The sequence below is a fragment of the Lagopus muta genome, chromosome 22, assembly GCF_023343835.1.
Source record: "Lagopus muta isolate bLagMut1 chromosome 22, bLagMut1 primary, whole genome shotgun sequence".
Lineage (NCBI taxonomy): Eukaryota > Metazoa > Chordata > Aves > Galliformes > Phasianidae > Lagopus > Lagopus muta.
This window is the reverse complement of record NC_064454.1, coordinates 5692596-5714890: the sequence shown is the minus strand read 5'-3', so window position 1 is coordinate 5714890 and position 22295 is coordinate 5692596. Positions and strand designations below refer to the sequence as shown.

The window sequence follows — 22295 nt, the reverse complement described above, 5'->3', positions numbered from 1 at the left end:
AAGTGCTGCTTGGCAGTGGTCTCTGTCTGATCTAAAGCAGAAAATGAGTGGATATTCCACAAACTGCATAGAGAAAAAGGGGATTATATTGCTCTCTGGATTGCTTTAACATCTTCAGGAAAGAGAGGGTGATTGGAACGAGGGAGCCTGCCTCTGCATATGGCTATTGTCATCATGAAGCTCTCCAGAGCCTACATCAGTTTCTAGCCAGACCTATTTCCATGTCATTTTATTCATCTTACTGTATTTTATTTACAGAGATATTACAAAATATATTGTGAACTGAGTACGATAAGCACAGAGTGGATTTGGCAATGCCAGAGTCATCGTGGTGACATTACGCTGTTATGGATTTCCATTTGTTTTAAACTATGAAACATAGCAGAGGGTAAGGGATGCTGGAAACATCCGGACCCATCCAGAGTCCCACCTGGACACAGAGCAGGTTTAGCTAGGGACATTCTTGGGCTTTTATTCTGGCTTTTTTTCCAAAATCACAGTCTCGATCTCATTTGCTATTAATTTGAAGTAGGCACGGCGTTACACACTCCCTGTTGAGAAACATAGGTAAACCATATCTGAGGTGATCCTTGGCTTTATGGTGCCTTAAAGTTAGGTGGGAAGAACTGGACCTAACTTGTCCTGTCCAAGTTCACATCTGAAACAGATGTGGCCCCAGATGCACAGCCTCTCCTGGCACAGTCATCATGTCTCTACATTCATCATGCTATTGCTCCTCACCTGGCTTTTACTTCTTGAGAAAGTCTGGAGATGAAATGCTGGTGGGTAGAAATTGCTGCTGGGCTGGCTGACAATCAGTGATGGTTGGTGTCTTGTTTGATGCGAGTGCATACTGTGCAGTACAAAGTGTCACTTCTTTAACTTCTCTCTCCTTTTATTTTTTGGCTTGGGCTTCTGTTCAGTTCATCCTATTTATTCGTATTTACATTGATGTAGCGGTCTTGCATGAGACTTATGCTCCCCCTTCTCCTTCTGCCCATTGCTTGTTGCAGGGGTTGGATCTGTAGGTGGCAGAGCCTTCTTAACCCACCTGGGGACCTCTTAAATTTGTAGGTGTGTTTTCCCTCAGGGCTGCAGCAGTTTGATGCTGGGTAAGTCAGCTGGAGGTGAAGGCAAAGATATTGTACGGAGTTTCTGCAAGCTCTGTTGGCTCCTATTGCAAAGCGGAAAAGATGCTCTTGTCTTTGGTGAGAATCGTATCAGTGACTCCATGCACGAGCCAACAGCAGTGACTCATCACTGCCTGCACGCGGCTCTGCGAGTGTCTGTGTTTAATGCACTCAAGGTTAGATGGCCACAGGCAAGAATCAAGCGAGTGTGTCTCGATTTTTGCTTCCACTTCAAACACAGTGTGAGGGTAACTCTTAGACGTGCCTCTGGGATGGATGTCCTGGAGCCCAAAGGTCACCCCGAGGAGTGGGAGAGCCTCAGCATGAAGGTCATGATGTCCCTGCCAAGAGGCGTGTGGGCACGGCGCTCCACGGCACTGCGCTCCTCATGCCCAGCGCAAGAGCTCAAGACCTCTCCATGGCTGCCTGTTTGTGCGCGTGAATGGCATTGGTTTCTTTTTCTCATTCTTAAAATTGTGGTTAATGTTTTTACTTTTAACAGTGGAGGATCTTCATGAAAGCCTTGCGAAATTCAATATTGAAGGTGGTGTAAATAATTGGATTGACAGCACTGTTGACATATCCAAGCCACGTAAAGGCGCTGTACATTGCTGGGGGGATGTTGCAATCGCAGTGCATGTTCAAGATGTGAGTGATGAAGAATGGGAGCCAGCAGATGATGAAAACACCTGGGGGGAAAGGAAAGAGACAGATCTTGATTGCTGAAAACTGGAAAATTTCTGAGAAGGAGAACAGTAAACCTTCTGTTTGTTGCTATGTCTCTGACTATATCCTGAGTAACCAAGTGGTAAAGAAATTCTTTGCTGCTGTAAATAGGCTGCATCAAAACCTCTGGCCTTCAGAGGCACCGGTTTCTTACTGAACTATGCTGCCTCTTGTGCTATAAGCTGTATTAGAAAGCACATGATCTTTCTTGCCCCTGTCTTTTGGCACTGCAATCACTGAACAGCTGGACAGCTTCCTGAGCCTTCTGTACAGCCTCATGCCACATTCCTGGCTGGAGGGATGCAGCCTTCCTACTTGAAGCCTCCTGCCTGTTTACACGAACACATTTCTGATGTACTGAGTGGAACTGTTCCTTTAGGGACCTGGGAAAACAGTCTGTGTTGAGCACTCAGACTGGGTGCCTTAACCCTGACTAGCTGTTGCCTGTCTTGAGGAACACGGGGTGAAGCCAATGTGCGCTCTCACCAAGTACAATGGCTAGCATCTGGGTGGCTTTCTTCTCCTTCTGCTGTGAGAGTTTCCTCCTGTTCATAGCCTTGAGAAGAGTGCTCCTCGTCTTGCCATTAGGCATGGACTGGATCTCAAAGACCTTGGCTGTGTGTAGATTTTCTTTGGCATGTCCGTTCTTCTCTACTTTCCCAGGGCTGTCCAAGGTGCACCGGCTTGAGGCGATGGGCACAACCAGCTGGTGGTTGCTTGGTGCTGCTGGCTTGGCAATGGTTCTCTCAGGGGGACTGGTACTGGACACCATCTCCATTTCCATCTCTATGTGACTTTCCGCCTCCTGGATGAGAAGCAAATGCCCACACCATAAGGCAGGTAAATATACAGGGAGGAGCAATGAATGTTTCTTACATTCGTTGTGAGTGAAGCTGGATGACGCTGAAGAACAATCAACACCTCTTCTCCCTCCCTGCTTTTTGGGAGAGCCTTGGAGAAAGGTCTAAAAGTTGTTTACATGTGAGAATACATTTGAGTTTGACAGAACTGCAGGAAATGACTCTTGCTCTTTCATTGCACAAGGAGGTTAAGAGATGGGAGAGATACTGTCTCCCCTCCTCATATATTTGATTTCAGTTTTAACGGTGTAAATAAAAACAAAATCTACAAGAAAACCCAACACAGCCAAGGCAGTCCAAGACTTAAAGTAAATAATAGAGAGGAGAAGAAAATCAAAGAGACAAAAATTGTTAAAATGTCATGGCTTTTATAGCTGATCTTTAGGTGAGCTTAGTCTGGCTTTTTGAGCTCTGTGGTGTTAAACCCCCTGCTTCACTCTAAGGAACAGGAAGAATATTTAAATTTTGAGATTGAATGGTAACCTTTGTTCTTAGCTTATTTTTCTCCCACACTGCATAAATTCATTTTGAGCCCTGAGAAGGGAGAAAAGAGGAAAGCTGAGTGCTCTGAAAAACTACCACTTCTCTTTAACACTCACCACTTTGCGCTTATTAACTTGGAAACTCCCATTGGACTTCACAATAACTGTGCAGAGCTTCACGTCTTCTGGATGAGTGCATTTGTCCTAAGGGGCAAGCACCGGCTCATAGGTTACACAAGCAGATAGTAATTAGGAAGGGTTGCTGGTGGGGGAGGCACGTGGAAACACAAGCACAGGGCATGAAGCAGATATTAATCAATGTGACTAGAGTGCTAGGATGGAGACTACTCTGGAGAGGCAGCAATGGAGCCAAGAGTCCCTCATGGTTTTAGTGAAGGAAGGAAGCCACAGAGTTTACCTTCAGCGGCGCATGTGTGTCCGAGTCCAGGCCGTGGCTGCTGCGCTTGGTGGTGACGCGCTTCCTGCGCCTGCGGAGCACCATGTAGATCTGCACGTACACCAGCAGGGTGACGATGAAGGGGACGTAGAAGGAGACAACAGAGGAATACACGACGAAGGCAGGATTGGCAATGATGCACTCCTTCTCATCTGGAAGACAGAAGGTTTCGGGCTCGCTGTCCCTGCTGTCGGACCTGCACCAACATCCCCTCCTCTATCTGAAAGCACCCAGAATGGAAGGAGCACTCTACCCCACAGAAACTGGTAGATGCAAAAAGCCAGCTGCAGGTGGCACAACTCACCTGCCTTGTTGAGGCCAAACAGGATTGGGCTGGAGATGGCAAATGAGAGCACCCAGACCACGGCAATCATGACGGTGACCCGGCGCTTGGAGCTGTAGCGGGTGTTGTACAGCATTGGCATCGCTACGGCCGTGTACCTGCAGCGGGAGGCACAGACCTGCATTACCCTGCAAGAGCTGCCCTGGGTTTGTCACTGCAGAGCCCTCACCTGTCAATGCTGATGGCACAGAGGTTGAGGATGCTGGCGGTGCACATCATGACATCGAGGGTGACAAAGATATCACAATGGATCCGACTGAACCTCCACTCCCCAACCACCTGCAGAGAGAACGCAGTCAGTGCAGGAGATCCCCTGCTAGGAGTGCTATGGAGGGGTCTGGCAGGACAGGCAGAGACTGCATATCCCAAGCAACACTAGTTGTACTCACAGCTCTTCCTTAAAGCTCTTATGCTTTAAATTTAATTACACCTGGCAAAGATCAGTAACAGGGAAGAAGGATCCTTCCTTTTGTGTCTTTGTTTATCAAGCCGGGGAAGAAATTTAATGTGCATTAATTTTTGTGAACAAAATGAATTTAATTCAGAGTGAAAATCCTTTGACACGTTACTTGTTGTGATAAAGACAGAGACTGAGAGATAACGCTTCTAGCTACCAGTAGACGTTTTCTCCTGTATTATGCTGTTGAAACTGAACTTTGAAAATTAAGTTTAATAGCAATTATTAGGACTGCTGTATTTGGCATGTGATGGAAAATGTATATTTCCCTCTAATAAAAATAGAGTCCTACTGCATTTGAAAATAGAATGAATAAGATAACTATTCTTCAGTTATTTCTGCTCTGATATACATAACCATAGGGAGCATGAAAAAGAAAGAATGACTGCATTGAAGCTTGAGTGACAGATGAATACTCAGTGATTAAAAAATCTCTTAAGAGACAAAGTCACATCAGTAACTTCGACTAGAGTTTGCCCGAAGGCAAAGGTTCCCAGCCAGAGATAAGGCTTTGCAAAGTCACGTTCCTGAACCCATGGGTTTGAGTGCATGGAAAACACTGCTATCCCCATGGCTGGCCCAAAGAGAGCCAGGGCTCCTCGCAGCACGAGCGCTGTTGTCAGACAGAAATACAATAGATGAGTGTAACTCATCCCAGAGGCATTAGCTACAGTCACATCCAGCCTGTGGTCATGTTAATATGCTTCAGCACACGCACAATGCTTTACATTTTTAAAGTGCCACACAAACAATAATTAACTGGAGTGATAATTAGTATTGTGGCTTCTCGACAGCCCGTGTCACATCAGCGGATTTGTTTTGCTTTGCATTAATACTTAACGAGCTGATTGATTATGGCTTCTTCCACTGCTTGCCTCTGTTTTATCATTTCCTCTCCTAATGAAATGCCTGAAAATGAATTGCAAATTCAGTGTAGTTCCAGTCTTACGCTTTCTCTGTCGGTCGCCAGCATCCCAGCTCTTGGCTGCTTGAGGAATGCAGCCATCCCAGCCAAGGACAGGGGGAAGCTTCTCTTTTCCACTCTTTTCTCCAGAGATGCTTTTCATTCTTTTGTGCTGTTTACTGTTGCAATAGTCCTGTGCTGCTGGGTAAACGGTATTTTGGGAGTATTTGGCTCTCTTAAAACAATGTGCCACTCAAGTATGGCTCTGTGCTGCAGAAGCATAGAGCTCTTTTGTACTGAAGCGACATGCTAACAGCAGTAATGTGACAAGTAGCTCACTTGTGAGTCTGCTTCTCTTATATATTGTGACATAAAAGCTCTGGATTTACAACCTACTTCTACAACTGCTTGCTCTTCTTACTACTCTAGTCCTTCAGGAATAGGTTTCTGATTACTGCTCGGTGCAGTTTTAGTGTGACACCCATGATGGTGTTTCGGGCTCATTCTTGTGCTTGGGAACAGTTTGTTGGTGCAGTCCTGAAAACAAACTTGAGATCTTTCATTCTTGATCCCTGGATTTATAGGCCAGATTTTCAAAGCAGTTGGGTGGTAATTCAGCCTTCTGAACAGTAGCGTATTTTCAAGTAAACCTGTCATATTCTATCATGTCTGTCTATTGAATAACTCAACTATTACGAAATTTAAAACATAGAACCATAGAATTATTAAGGTTGGAAAAGACCTCTAGTATCATCTGGTCCAACCTGCCACCAATACTGCCCACTGACCATGTCCCTCCATAGTACAACTACCCTTTCCTCAAACACTTCCAGTGATGGTGACTCCACCATTTCCCTGGCAGCCTGCTCCAATGTCTGACCACTCTTTCTGAGAAGAAATTCTCCCTCATAACACTTCTGGGGAAGTTCAGGAGGTCTGGAAATAGCTGATGTCCAAACTGCCAAACCTTTCCCCTTGGTACTCCTATACCAGAACCGTTCAGTGCTGAGAGGCAAAGCTGGGCCACCTACCTCCAGATAGACCACCCAGGGCATGACCAGAGTTGCCACCAGGAGATCCGCCACCGCCAGGCTGACGATCAGGTAATTGGTGGTGGTCTGCAGGGCTTTCTCCCTGGACACAGCCATGCAGACCAGCACGTTGCCAAACACAATGACGAAGATGAGGAGGGTGAGCAGCACGGCATAGTAGTTATACTGAGGCTTCTGGTCTGCACTGGACTCGTTGAGTGGCTTGCTCCAATTCCTGTCCCCGGTGTTGTACCAGGAGAGGTTTAGAGGATCCATGAAGGTGAACTTGCCAGGTCCCGGCTCCACCCTGCACAAAGAAGGTGTTGGAAAAACAGTCAAATGTTGTCATGTAAAATAAAACCAAAATTACCATGCGGACGCGGCCTTGCTTCTGAATTCCCATGTGCAGATAGCTGCTGAATGGGAGTGCTACGGACATCCAGAGCACAGCTTAAGCTGAAGGTCAGGTACCTGGGCAGGGATTTGGGAAGTTCATTTCCATTTTGGGTTAATTCCCCCAGATTTCTGCAGTCTGGGCTATCAGTTGCAGTTATTACATAAAGGGGACATGTCAGAGGTTGCAGTCAAAAAGTTTAAAAGCAGCTGAAGTTTTTGGCTGCTTGTTTGGGATTTCAGGTTTGAAACAGACCTTGTTTCACTTCTCAGCACTTCCTGAGATCACCCGTTTCATATTTGCCAAGCTTCACCTCCATAAAGACCACTGTGATTTGAAAATCCGGCCACATTCTCAACAGACCCTAAAAAAGGCCATTTAATTTTCTCACTAAAAGACAAAGCAAATCAGATTTATAAAACCACGTAAGTGATCAAAATAGCAAAACATTTGCAAATATCAAATTCACTTGGGAACAATGGTTTCTTTATGTTTCACTGAGCTTTTGTGCGCTTTTTTCATTCAGAGAACAATTTGTATAATAAACCCTGGAAATTTGTTGCATATGGGTCCTTAATGGCTGATAATTCAAAAAGTGTCTGTCTGACAGTGCTATCAGCAGCACTTGATAGCTCTACAAATGTCTTCTTAAAAACTGTCAAAGTGTCAGAAATTAATTAAATGTTAGCTTATGTGACTCAGAGTGAAGGGGGAAAAATCAATGCTAAATGCAGCGACAATTTCTTCTTTTCTCCTGTTGCCCTTTGATAATGCAAAGCTATCTACAGAAGGCAGAAACATGCATATAATGCAGGATGGGGAAAAAAAAATAAAGCAGGAACATAGAAAAGTATCTGGAAAGTATAAAAGGAGTTGAATGATTTGGTATGTGCAGCTCCTTGGCTGTTCCAGCTCCCGAGCTCTGACTGCGGTTCATTTCCAACTCGATAACTGCACAAAATTACAAAGCCATGGCTCAGATTCATTCCAGGATCAAGAAAAAGAATGGGCATGAAAGGGTGTTTGGTCACCAGGAGGTTTGGTAAAGGCTGGGCTCTGGTTTGGGAAACAGAACAGCTCGAGGTCAGCCCAGTTCCCTTCTCCCACTGCCCTTCCCACACCCGATCACGTTCCTGTCTGAGAGGCACAGCGATGGCCCACGTTAGAGCTGCAGTGCTGTTGTGTTCAGCACATCTTGCACAGCTGTTTCCAAGAGCATTTTGTGCAAGGCGCAGTCACATCGTATTGATGAACACCAAGGTTATTTTCCGGAGCAGAGTAATAAGCTGACCTTGTGCTTCTTGTAACTCAGTGTAATGGCTTTGGTCTGTTTCAGCTTTTAGTCTGGTGGAAAAAAGGGGGAAAGCATAAAACTGACTTTTGGTTGCAAACCCAACTGCACCGCCATCCTTCTCCTGTATTTTCATTTTAGGAGAAAGTCAGGAAGGTCCGGTGTTAGTTCACAAGCAGGAAGGGAGGATCAGTGTCCCTGACCAACTGGGAAATGCCTCTTGGTGCTGCCCAGAACAGGACGGTGCTTCATGGCCCTTCACTGCCGATGGTTTCTCAGCAGAGGACAGAGCAACACTCAGAAAACCGCCCTGAAAGGAGGGGTCTTCAGTGCTTTTATCCAAATAGCTGCATGGGTGGAGGCTGGGGGATGGGATCATAAATGTAAGGGAGAGGGAGGACTGGCACCTGCAGCCTTGTGGGAATGGGGTTGGAGCTCTGCACACCGCTGCCAGGGCAGCACAGAATCAGGGCTGCTCATGCAGGGCTGTGGGACGCAGGTGTGGGCAGAGCCCTGAGACAGAACAAATTCCATCCTGAATTAACTGCGGCAAAGCCACCTTAATTCCAGCTGGGAGCCCACACGGATTGTTAGCGTGCCTCAGCTAATCCAGCTGCGGATTTACCGAGCGGTCAAGGGCAGGATGGAGCAGCAAGGTCACAGCCCTGTGCCCGATGCCAGCCCTGGTTCCTCCCCACACTTTGCAGCTCCAATCTGGCCCGAGGCTGCGTGGGAAAGGTGTTCAGAGACAGATTTGCTCCAAAGGCATTTCTATTTCCCAGAAATCAATGTCTAAGTGATGTTTGTACACTACAGTGCCTTCCTGAATATTGTCATTTTCTTCAGAAGATGTGGAATCGATGGGCCACAGGAAAGCTGTCAAACTGACAGCCTCTGTCCTGCAGATGTCTCCTGATGCTGTTTTCTGTGCTCCACCGAGAATGCACTGCAGGCACCGCAATTAAGGGCGATGGTGTTGTGCTGGAGGAGGGAGGTGGAGGAAGAGGAGGAGGAGGTGCTATGTTTCCCTGTCCAGGAGCTCTGTGTGAGGGGAAGCAGCTCCTGGAGCAATTGTGTTGTTCCTTGCATATTAGCCCTGAGCTGCTGTGTGTGGTGAATTGCTGGCCCAGAGAGCGAGGAGCAGTAGGCAGGGAACAGGGATCTGCAGGGCATGGCATCCACAGGCACTGAGGAGGAGGCAAGGTCAGGAATTAGGAAAACATTGTGAATTTGGACCTGGCTGAGAACCATAGAACCTGCTGCTGCTGCTGCTGCTGCTGCTCATGCTGATGAAAAATCCCTTGAATTACTCATCTTAGAATTACTGAGTTGGAAAAGATCTGTAAGATCACCCAGTCCAACCATCCACCTACCACCAATGCTGCCCACTGACTGTGTCCTTCAGTGCCATGTCTCCACGGTTCTTAAACACCTGCAGGGATGGTGACTCCACCACCTCCCTGGGCAGCTGTGCCACTGCCTGACCACTCTTGTGGAGACGAAATTTTTCCTAATATCCAATCTGGTACAATTTGAGGCCATTTCCTCTCATTCTATTGCTGTTCCCTGGAAGCAGAGGCCAACTCCTAACTCACCACAACCCCCAGTCAGGGAGCTGCAGAGAGCAGTGAGGTTTCTCCTCAGCTCCTCTTCTCCACACTGAACAATCCCAGCTCCCTCAGCTGCTCCCCATCGCACCCCATTGTGCTCCAGACTCCTCAGCAGCTTTGTTGCCCTTCTCTGGATATCCTCTCATTGCCTTTCTTAGTGGTTCTCTCTCTCCAGCAATAAGATTATGCAGGCAGCAGGTTTAGCTACTTGTGCACCTCCAGATGTAGATATGAGAGATAAAGATTTGGGTTTTTTGGAACTGAATTTTAACTTCAACATTGCACAACCTTCATGTCTATCCGATGTAACAGTTTTCCCCATCAACTCCTTGTAAGAGCCTGAGGAGAAGCTTCCTCCACGCTCTTTCTCTAAGGGAACCCTTTACAGTGGGGGTTTTTAGGGGTGTTCAAGTACTGTGTTATTCAAAACATGACATTTTCTATGCACAGTGTTTTGCTTCTCAGCACCACTCAGAGCTCTGCACTACCCCATGTCTGAGCCACTGACCCAACAGCAACTCAGGAAGGAGAATCACAGCAGCCCCAGCTCCTCTCCCTCAGTGATGAGGAACCCCCAGCACTATTCCCACCCCAGTCAGGTTTCCAAGCTCACAGCATTGGTTCCAGCCAACCCAGCATCCCTTGGAGCTGCCAGTCCTGCTCAGCGGAGGCTTAGCAGGTGCCCAGCAGGAAAGACAGGAGGGCTCTTTATGCTGTAGATCAGTGGTTTTCCTTCCAAATGGTAGGATGTATGAATAGCTTCCTCCAGCAATAATCTCCTTCTAGAAACCATCCTCATTGCCTTTACCCATGTAATGAAAAGGGTGCTATGGCTCCTGCCTGGCAGGCTGCTGGTGCAGAGCCATTGGTTCCTATCACTCCTGGAGAAGACGTGGGTACAGGGCAGGCTGTACCATGTTCAGCATTTGGCAGATTAAGAATTTTGCAAGCTGGAGCTGCTCCAAACACAGCCCACTTGAACAGTGCTCAGCCTGGTGGAAAGGATGGGCAGATAAGGACTGTTTTTCACATTATTTTTGACTGTGTGTGCTCTCAGTCTTGGACTCCCAGCCAGAACATGGAATCACAGAATGGTTTGGGTGGAAGGGAGCTGAAGGCCGCCTGGTGCCGCTCCCTGCAGCGCACAGGGACACCCACAGCTCAGCAGTGCTCACAGCCCCGTCCAGCCTGACCTTGGCTGTCTGCAGGGACGGGGCACCACCGCCTCTCTGGGCAACCTGTGCCAGTGCCTCACCGCCCTCACTGCCAAACCTTCTTCCTCAGCTCCACCTCAATCTCCCCTCTTGTAGTCTCAAGCCATTTCCCCTTCTCCTACCACACAGACCCCACTAAAGTGTCTGTCCCTTTCTTTCTTATTTTCAGTGTTTAAGGATGAAGAATTCCTTTCTTAAAATCAACAACCCTTCTGTTGGGCACACATTAAAGCCAATTGTGGAAATAACCATGTTCTGCACTTCAGGTTCTAGTGTAATCTGTAATGGCCATGGTGAATGCTGCATTGGTAGGGTGAACATCATATGTGACTTCATTCCTGTGTTCTCACATGACGATGGCTGCTGTCAGAGGCAGGTCTTCTGACTAAAAAAACATTCCTTCTAATTAACTATTGCATTGCAGTAGACCTAACATCCTGTTTTGTACAAAAGACCATTTTCCCTAATTTGTTAATATGTAAACTAATGCTAGATCTCTCTGAGTAGAGCCTCTGACTAATCTAATAGCTCCCCAGCCTTATGATGCTGCTAATCCATCTTTCAGATTTTGTTCTGTATTTGAGATCATCCACCAATGTCTGCAAATAACCTTTTAATCACTGGTAGAGCTAATTGTATTATTTCTCGGGAAATGAAGAAGTTGAATCCCTTCCCTCCCATCCCCAGCAGTTATCTACAGAAGTGGTTGAAATTTGAGCAAAATATTTATACAGGCTGCCCAGAGAGCTGTGGGTGCCCCATCCCTGCAGGCACTCCAGGCCAGGTGGGATGGGGCCCTGGGCAGCCTGAGCTGGTGGGAGGCAGCCCTGCCCATGGCCGGGGGTGGCACTGGGTGGGCTTTGAGCTCCCCTCCAACCTGAGCCGTTCCATGAGATTTACTTCTTAGCACTGGTTAAAAGGTGGCAACTGCAGAAAGATTTAAAATGTGGTTTGGTTTGGTCTGATGAATGTTCCCCCTACGTTTTGACGCTTGGTATTTGAAGAGTATAACTTAATTTGATTGCAGAAATCGATTGTGCTAGTTCCTCAGTTGAATATACAGTGTTTCCCTCCAGTCAGGCTCTCAGCATGGATGCAGCACCTAGCACAAGGACAACTCAGCACCGAGGCCCTCAGCCATACTTTATTAAAAGTAAATAATAATAATTCACATTGAGGATATCAAATATTTGTCTTCCACTTATGCCATCTAACATTCATTTAGCAGCTGCTCTTTTCACTGCCACTCCTATCGCTAAGCTTGTTTGCAAAAATGTTTGCCAAAAGAAGCAAATTCCAAAGGAAAGCAAAGCAGCCCTTTTTCCTCTTCCCTTTCTCACTTCCCTCTCTACATCCCAGGTTTGGTGGGGTTTGCCCTGAGCTGTGCATGACTTATGTTTTCCACAAAGTCCCTTTTAGTGGATGCTCTGTGCTTCATGGTGGGTGGGGACCAGAGGCGGCTGCAGCCCATGGAGGTGGGGAGGCTCCATGTATTCCCCTGTACAGATCAGCCAGCGTTGCTCAAATTTCAAATCCTAATGATCTTTAATCATTTAATCCCTGACCCAAATCGGCTCCACTGTTCTGCCTAAATCCTGACTTCCAGCACCAACCTTTGTCAGCTTTGCAAGTCAACTGGAAGTGCAAGGACACATATGTGGTCCAGGACGTATCCTTTCCATCTCCTGCCATGGCGTGGGCCCTCAGCATCGAGGAACTGAGCTCTGCAAAGCAGTCATGGCCACAGTGCTGGAAAGGACTCAGGGAGACCATGTTGTTCCTGCTCTGCATCGTGGCAAGTGTTTGTCTAAATGTCCCCACCCAGCTTTCCAGATAAGCACAGCACTTCTGTACCTCTTATACCAGCAATATACATCCAGTTGTACTGTTGCGGCATTCTTGTGTCCCCCTCCTAACTCAGTAATTTGGCCCATGGGCACAGATTCACTACACAGCAGATCCTTTTAGCTGTTACTTGTGACACAGAGGTGTGAGTTCCTAGAAGTTCTACTGCTGCTAGGCATGGCCTTCTTCCCACTGGAGATTCTGACTTTATTACAGATGGATTTGGCCCTTGGCTGGGGTAGCAGGTTGGAGATTCATGATCCTTGAGGTCCCTTCCAACCCTGGCCGTTCCTTGATTCTGTAGCAGAAATACCATGTGCATTTGGGTCTCAAAGAGATGCATAAGAAAGATGTGCAACATGGAGACCAAAGATGTGCAACATGAAGACCAAACCTGTTTGAGAGTGCCAGCAGGATGATTTTTCTGAACAAACAAACAAAACCAACCCACCAACCAAACCAAAACCTTTACAGTAGATCAGCCTGCAGAGAGCCACCAGCACTGCAACCCCTGGTCGGACCTCCCCCTGCTGCCCTTCACACTGCAGAGGGAATTTGCAGCCATGCCCCCATGACAGCACTGCAGTGACACTGTGCTGTCACCCCTCTCCCCCCCAGGGCACCTGAGGACAACTTCCCCTGCTCACACAGCAGGGAAGCAGTGCAGAAGGAGCTGGGCATCTCTCCTTCGTGTCTCAGCTGATGGGAGATGCAGTGTGACAAGGGGTGTCACACGCGATCAGACAGCACCATGAGGCAGCCACGCTGCCCCACCTGACTCACCCAGCCCCTCACTGCTGTCCCCGTGCTCTCAGCCCCGCTGCCGAGCACTGCAGAGGTGGTGAGGGGACACTGCCTCTGTCCTGCCAATGGATGGGAAAAAGAGAAACTCTCTCAGAGCCCAGGTGGATGGCATGAGCCGTGGGAAAGCAGCGGCTTTGCCCCCATGGTGCAGGGCACGCTTGTTTTCCAGCACAGATGTTCTGCCGGTGCACGAGCCTGGTGATCTGGACCTGTTTAGTTACAAATTCCATATCGTTTGCATATCCATTTAACCCAGAAAGTCATTAATGGGGCTCTGGATAGTCATGAATATTTCCATCCTATTCGGGAGGAGCAGGTACTCTTTCCAATGAAACGCTGCAGGGAGTCACTAATGTTTTTAATTATGGAGTGCTTGGTACAAGTAATTATGGAAGTTAAAGTCGGGCCAAAGCCTACCTCCAGTGACGGTTTTATTCATCAGCAATATAAATAAGGGGGCAGAGGTGACCAAAAGCAAAGCGTGCATGGCCTGAACAAATGTTCCCTATCTGCTGGAGGTGAAACAAGCAGAGAAGTGCAAGGAAAGCCTCTGCCAGGCACTCACCTTCCTAAAACAAATGCACTGTAACACTGCAAAAAGGAGCGTGCTCTCTAACACACTCATCCTGCAAAGTTTCGTTCACCCTCCCATCAGAGCTCAGTCCTCTCACCCCGTTTTGAAGAAATAACTTGCAATGAGATTCAAAAGAGGTTTTATTTGCTGTTTTCCACCATATCTGTGTCTTATTTTTCTCTGCAAACTGATGTGTAACAGTACTGAAATAACACTGAGGTCCCTCTCAGCATTAAATACTGTTCCAGCAAACAGAAACAAGAAGAGAGGAAAGACTCAGGGATGTGTGAGTGTGATATCCCTGGCCTATATATGCTGGCCCACCTCCACTGCCTCTCAGTGCTGGTGCCATCTGTGCCCTCCTCGAGGTGTTTTGCAAAGTACAAGCACCAGACCTGCAGTTTTGTTCCCAACTCAGACATGGGGTGGGTTGGACAGGAAAGTCCTTGTGATTTGACTTCATCACTCAGAAATGAGATGTGTTCTTAGTGATCAATGTGCTCTCACACCGGACGCACTGGGAATGTCTTCAGTGTGATGCTATTAGGGCAGAGTGCTGAGAGAAACAACCCGAAGCTGAGCTGCCTCCTATTCAGTCATTGCTTTACTTCACTGTTTCCTCTGAGTGTCCTTTTCGTTTTCTTATTCCTTTCTCCTATAAACCGTCTCATATGGAGGCTCTGTGAACTGAGCCCTTCTGAATCAGTAATTCAGCAGTTAACCAAACTGCAATGCAAGGACCCGAGGGATCTTAACTTTATTATCATTACTTCTTCTCATCGTTTTCTGTCACTGCTGCAATTTCCTAATTGATTCTTCTTCCACACTAGGGGGGGAAAAAAAAACAAACCTCCAGATAAATAAAAATAACAGTTGGAAAGGAAATTGCAAAGCAATAGACATCATATGTAGGCAAACATCCTCCTACAGAACGAATAATTGCACATTGTTATCGCGTGGAGCTCTCTGTTTATTAGTGAAGCACCTTTCAGAAGAAATACATATGCTTCTATTCTAGAAGGGATATTCAGAGAATATTTTGGCTTTACTGGTGATGTGGAACAGGAATGGCAAAATTCCTCTGCCAGAAGCACTCACCTCTGCCAGAAGCACTGAACCCAGAACTTTGCAGCTAAAGAAGCTCTGATAGCAAAGAGGGATTATTGAGTTTGTAATGAGGAAAAAAGCCAGAGCAAAAATCTGTGGGAAAAGCAGCTGCTTTCTGCAGAACTATGATTCAGTTCAACTGCCCATGGAAATAGCTTCGGCCATTAAGTTTTTGGCAAGTCCAAGCTCTTAATGCTCTGCAGAACCAACGTCGTGACTGGGGGCAGCAGTTACCCCAGAGCTGTCCTGGGAAATCCCAAAGCCTTCTTTACTGCTGTTTGACTGCGAAGAGCAGACTGCTCTGCTCATCTTTTCTGTTTTCTAGAGTGGAACCACCAACAGAAGCCCAAAGGTTGGCTGTACCTTCATGTGCAGCTGTAAAATAATAACGGCAATGTTTTTGTAGAATCACAGCATGGTTTGGGTTGGAAGGGAGCTGAAGGCCGCCTGGTGCCGCTCCCTGCAGCGCACAGGGACACCCACAGCTCAGCAGTGCTCACAGCCCCGTCCAGCCTGACCTTGGCTGTCTGCAGGGACGGGGCACCACCGCCTCTCCGGGCAACCTGTGCCAGCGCCTCACCGCCCTCACTGCCAAACCTTCCTCAGCTCCAATCTAAATCCCACTTTTCAGTTTGAAACCATTTCCACTTGTTCTATCACAACAGATCCCTCTGAAGACTCTATCCCCGTCCTTTTTTACAGCTTATTTACACTGGAGGAGGTCTGGAATCCTGACTTACAGATCAAGACAATGTGACACAGATGTTATACAAAGACTAACTGTAAAGACATGCAGAAATCCTGGCTAGCACACAGATTTGGATGTTGGGTTTTTGATTCTCCTGTTAGTCAGATAATTAAAATCTCTGATTATTAGCATCAGATTGCCACTAAGAAAGTGAAAATAAGGAGCTCACGCATTCACTCAATCACAGTTGCTGACGTATTCCTGTACAACCACAAAGACATTTTTACAGCATCCATAACCTCACAGAGATTATAAACGTTCACGTACTGGGCCGTTCTTACTGTTCAGTCATATTGATGGCTTTTTTAAAATATATGTGTTATTAATGATTTTTTAATTAATAAGACATTTATAACTGTGGCTTATCAAGCATGGAGAACTAAATTGGGACTCCTCCATCTCTGTGTAGGTGCTAGAGGACGGTGAGCTGGTTGGAGCACCCTGTTCTCTGCTGTTGAGAGACGCAGGATTTCCAAGCATGTAGACAAGGCTCTGCTTGGACTGGCTTGTCTGGACTGGTCACCAGAGAAAACAGAACAAGGTTAGAACTCCAACCTCAGGATCCTGCAGTCCCGCAGATAATCACACTTCTCCAGACTGTGTTCAGAAATACATGAAAGCTTGAAATATGCAGATAAGGAGGTTGCAGGAGGTCAGGAGAGTGCTTGTGCCAAGCAGAATCTTAATTTGTTAAAACTCCAAACCGCATGAGAAATCTAAATAGTGCTTGGGGCCAGCGCTCAGATCAGACAAGTAATTTGCAAGGTGTAATGTACTGGGTAATGCATTTAACTGTTCTGATGTCTTTCCTCAATTCTAGTGCTCAGGAGAATGTGATTCAGAAACCTGAGATGCTGGTGAAGGGTTCATTTCTCTACAGAGCTGCAGATTGCGCAGCGCGTTCTCAATAGTGTTGATTTTGCTGATGCATCCACAGCGCTAGTGGTTGGCAACCTGAAAAGTGAGTAAAATCAGATACATGCATTTATCAACTAATAAGTGTGTTTTCAGCTCTCAGATAGAAACAGCTGAGGCTACAGATTCTGAAATTTGGGATAAATAATGGAACACGCACGGAAAGGAAGAAAAAGTCACACTGAATGTTAAGAGCGAGGCTGCACAGCCACCGTGGATTTCCCTTAGTTCAGCAGGGCTGGATTGCACTCTGATTAGCCTTTCCCAGACAGCATACACAGGTTTGGTGTGTTTATTCAGCTCCATTAGAAATGTGAAGTGTGGACGTCACTCTGAGCATCCAGGCCTTCTGACAGGGCTCGCCACTGCATTCTATTATTGACTGCTTTTATTGCTCCTTCCAGTCTATCCCTCTTTCTCCAGTGCTACAGAACACATAAGGCTGCATTTACATTTTCTGAATGGACTAATCATGGCTCTCTGCTTTGATAAAGATTGTGCAGCCTCCCACATAACCACATGGAAACCAACAGGGAAGAGTAAACCAGAAATAAACCCGTTCCAGGGGGCTGAGAGAAAAATACCCACCAAGATAATTGGGAGGGATGTACAGCAAAGAAGCAGTTGAACACAGAGTCACATCTTTTAAAAAATTATGATGCTAAAAATATCCAGATGAAGGACAGCAAGAGAAAACATGATTGAAGCGGAACAATTGGAAGGGGAGTTAATACTTATTAGCAACCGTTTTAGATTGAATATAGGTTGGTTTTGTAACAGCACAAGGAATGATGCATCTGACAGGACTTAAACAATTGCCTCCCCCTTCCCAAAGAATCTAGTTAGCAACACTCTGCTGCAAATTAATCGGTCTCAGTTGCGTGCTCCTGAACAGTTAGCCAAGGCAAATCCACCTACTGCATGTTTTTCTCCGTAAAATGCCGCAACGTTTGATCCCAAACAAATCTTGGCAAACCTTTTACCCCTGAGTTCCAAACCTTATTATGGTTTAAGATGTTGCCCACTGTATTTTTTTCCTGTAGCCTGATAAGAATAACCTGGAGGAGTTGGACAGTTTTCCTTTAGTCCATCGCCGCTCCTCCAGCAGAAGCTGAAACTTACTGCCTGGGCAGGAGCATGAGAATGGGGCAGTGTGTGTGATATTTCTGCAAGCTGCCGCTCATCAAACAGGAGTTTGTATCTCAGGCATTCACTAAGTTTTCTTCCTGTACATTTATTGCCCCTGGGAGAATTTGTTTCTCTTGTACTTGAAACTGCCTAACCCAGATTAGCAGTGGTCTCCCCTTACATCTAGGTTAGCAGTGTTTAGGAACATTTAGCACCCAGATATCCTGTGCCAAGAAGCTTTACAGTTAAATTACATGGTTGTGTGGACGTCCTTCCCATCCTACATCTCTCAGCCTTGAAACATCGGCTGTCCGTGTCAGAAAGCTCCTTTCCAGATTCCCTGAGAGTTCAGAGGAAATTTCTGCACACTGGGTGAAATTGCAAAAGAGTTGCTATGAGATGATTGTGAGGTTCACGGGCCAAATCCTTCTTATTCATATCTGAAGAGCTGCAGACACTTGTGCACTTGAAGATAAGTATTCTTTTCAAAGTTGCTTGTATTACAGAATTCATACGTGGCGTTTGTCTAAAACATGGTGACTTACATAAAGAAGTGTGTGAGAAAAAGGGCAAGCCTGGCCAGAGGGGGTTAAAGTCAAGCAAGTAAATGCTTTGTAAAAACATCGTAGGACCTGGACCTTCATTCCACCACTTCTGCGCACAGTGGAAGTAGCAATGTCCAAATGTTTCCAAGTAATATGAAACCCTACTTTCTTCTGGGTGAAGCTTGATTTCTTTTCCTATCCAAATACTCCCTGCACTTTCACAGGTAGGTAATTCCATACAGCTCACTGTATGCCCACAGGTAAGGCAGTTCGTATCAGCCCTCGGGGTTCTTACAGCCATGGGGCAGTTTGGTTGTTACATAGAGTGGATTCAGCTGCCCCACAGGACTGAAGTGATCCATCCAGAATGTTAAAATTCTCTCACAACTATTTTTTCAATCCAGCAACGAACACAGGAGTATCCAGGGTAATTACTCCTCCCTAAAGGTTTTGCTGTGTCCTTTCAAGACGCATCAAAATATCAGCACTATGAGCTCTTAAAAGGCAAATTTGAATTCCAAAGTTTAGGCAAGCACAGGGTGGGGGGGGGGGGCAGGAGTGTTTTTTTGTGTGTTTTAATGTTAAGGTGGAATTTTAGAAGAAGGATGCACAGGGAATCATACCAATAATTTATGGCTGGACTGGATGGTCTTGCAGATCTTTTCCAACCTTGGCGATTCTGTGGTTCTGTGATACAGTATGTGCTAGGCCTTTCTGCTCAGTGGTGTCACTGGGTCCTCGCTGTCAGTGCCATTGCTCAGCACTTTCAACCTGATTACAAAATGCTGCTGTTCTCTTCCAGTTGTATTTAACAGCAAGTTTGTGCTGTCCGTTGACCAGTGCCTGGAGTTTTTGCGAAGGCCAGCAACAGCCTGAGTGTGCAACCCCAAGAGCATACAGGGAGGAATACACTGACACCACCGTGAAGTGCCATTAAGGGAAGCGCTGAGTATTTCTCCCAGGCAGGTGCCTCACACTTCAGCAAAGCTGGGAAGGGTTGAAGTGCAATCTTTGTGCTTGCTTCCTTGCATGCGTGCAGTGCATGCAGAGAGAATGGATGCCAAGCTGTGATTCCTTCGTGAGAGCTGCGCGTGCATCCACAGCGCCGCTGCTCCGCGCATCCACGCGGCGTAACCCCACAGCGCAGCGGGTGAGTGGTGATATGGGGCTGTGTCAGGGGACAGCTGTGGGGTGGGAATGCAGGACCACATGTGACCTCTGACCTAACTGACATCACCACCGAGCCTTTCACCGATGCGCTGAAGGAAAAGGGAAAGGGAAAGGGAAAGGGAAAGGGAAAGGGAAAGGGAAAGGGAAAGGGAAAGGGAAAGGGGAAGGGAAATGGAAAGGGAAAGGGAAAGGGGAAGGGGAAGGGGAAGGGGAAGGGGAAGGGGAAGGGGAAGGGGAAGGGGAAGGGGAAGGAGAAGGAGAAGGAAAAGGAAAAGGAAAAGGAAAAGGAAAAGGAAAAGGAAAAGGAAAAGGAAAAGGAAAAGGAAAAGGAAAAGGAAAAGGAAAAGGAAAAAGGAAAAAGGAAAAAGGAAAAAGGAAAAAGGAAAAAGGAAAAAGGAAAAAGGAGGTTCTTTGCTTCTTCTTGATACAGACCCCATTTGCTACAAGTTACCATCAGCCCAGCCTCACCTGGCTTCCAGAAGTTCACATGCCTCTCTCTGAAGCCTGAAACTTACAATCTTGTTTTATGATGCTGTGACAACTTCAGATGGGCAAAGCACTTAATTTATATCAGATAATTGTAGCTCTGTAGTTACCACCTCTAGAAACATTAAGGCAAAAAGCAGGATCCAAACTCACATCTATGTAATCCTGCCAATGCACAGTTATTGCTCCCAGTGTTATTATTTCAGATATGCAGAAGATCTGAAGTCTGCCTTTCTCTTTCTTTCTCTCTCCATCAGATTTGCCTGGCATACATTCCCTGCCTATGTAAGCAGAAGAGAACCACACGGTACACAGATCAGTAGAAAGTGCTTTTACAACTCTGCTCTAAAGAATGAGACATAAGGAATAGATTCTGAAGTAGCAGAATTTCTGGTGAGTGAAAACAACAAATGGAGAAAAAGTACACAAAAATTACAGATGGTGCTATTTCCACTTCTTTGGTAGGGTTCTCCACACAGCTTTGATGGAGTTAGCAGTATTGCCAATAGACTTTTCCTAGATTGCTGCAAGCAAGTGACTTTTACATAATTTCAAAAACACAACCACAGGATTCTGTGGGTCTATGATATATTTATGAATTCCTGAGACCGTTCTGTGGTTAAAAGAACAACTGAATGGGACACTGTACATGTAAGAAATATAACCCATGCTATTTTGCAGTGAAATGTGTGTGCAATCTATACTTATAAAACAACGATGCTTTTTCCCCATCTTTTTGACTTTAAATTCTACTTGTTGAACAGTGATTCATGCTCCACATGCTGTTAACTCTACGGCTTCATGCTTTGCATGTGGGTAAGTCAGGCTGAGAGGGACTTGACAATTAATGTGAGGATGTGTGATCTGTGTAGAAACCACCTACAGTCAACAGCTTTGAACAAAAATACCTCATTGCTGAACTGGACCCAACACAACCCTCTCGTCTGCTTCCCTGCCCTAACTCCTTGGTTTCTTCTGGTTTCAAAAAGCCAGATGAAACTTACAGCTGAAGGACAATGGGGAAATACTGAAGAAGAAACAGGAATAATTCAAACTTCCTTCATGTCACAAAGGTTCTTATAAACCTTGCAGGATTTCTGAAAGCTTGCCTTACAGGGCTTGTTCTGGGAAGGGTGATAGAAACCAATCTGGTGTCCTTCACTGGGAACGATAGCTCAGCATCACAGCTGGTACTGAGAAGTGAGTTGCAAGGTATGTGAGCTTTGCATTGCTTTGCATTGCTTTACGTAAAAAATAATAATAATAATAAATTAAAAATCAGTGTAATGAGAGAAAAAACAGTGTTTTACCTAAAGCAATTTGACTGAACAATCTCATTCTTTGGGAAAGTGGAATATACCTACATTATACTCTATTTACACATCCTTCTCCCACAGTTTTCCCTGACACCTTATTTCCATTCTGTGTATTTGAAAGCAACGTTGAGCATTAAACTTCTAAATCCAAGCCTAGTTTCTTAGTCTCTCTGCGTGTATCTTTAGTATTTAAAAACAATTACTTATTGGTTTGCAGTAAGTGTTTTAGAAGAAAAAAAAATCAAGATAGCCTGTGTTTCACCTCTTGCTTTCACCTGCTCTATTTCAAGAGAGATCTGACAGTAGAACGACAAATATTTTATCTTTCCATTGTCTTTATTTACACTGCTAGGCAGTGGTGAATACACCATCTACTCGTCTCTCTCTTCCATTACTGGGATATTCACAACATTTGTATTTCTTGCAGAAAAGCATCGAGATTTGTCTCTTACCTTCAAGCCATATGAATCTCTCGAGCAGAGGCGGCAGTACTTTGTGCCAAATATATCCAAAACACCACAACTCTCCACCACGGCTTTTCCTGAGCTCTCCTGGATTTCCGAACAGACTTTTCAGTATTCAGGGGCACTTTTCCTGTCCATGCGCATGCAGAGGAGCAAAAACAAGCTGGGTCTCGTGCAGATGAACCTTGCTGTGATTAACCCCAAGCCAAGCCAGGAACTGCTGGAACTTCAGGAGCTCGGGGAGCGCTTTAGCTTCCCGGGAAGAAGAGATCTGGGAGCAAAGCCTCCTGCAGA

The 22295-nt window shown here is 46.1% G+C and overlaps 1 protein-coding gene across 2 annotated transcripts; it reads right to left on the bottom strand.

Annotated features, from left to right (window-relative positions):
- Positions 1-308: 308 nt before the first annotated feature.
- Positions 309-22048, bottom strand: DRD2 (dopamine receptor D2). 2 transcript variants are annotated; one of them, XM_048968394.1, is made up of 8 exons: positions 21990-22048; positions 6391-6697; positions 4168-4277; positions 3960-4096; positions 3617-3807; positions 3316-3402; positions 2343-2661; positions 309-1819 (listed from the first exon to the last, which is right to left on the bottom strand). In XM_048968394.1, the coding sequence occupies exons 2-8, from the start codon at positions 6664-6666 to the stop codon at positions 1626-1628; spliced, it is 1314 nt and encodes a 437-aa protein (XP_048824351.1). In that variant the 5' UTR covers positions 6667-6697; positions 21990-22048; the 3' UTR covers positions 309-1625. The 2 variants fall into 2 exon arrangements, with proteins under 2 accessions (XP_048824351.1, XP_048824352.1); XM_048968395.1 differs by lacking the exon at positions 3316-3402.
- Between the last annotated feature and the right edge of the window lie 247 nt (positions 22049-22295).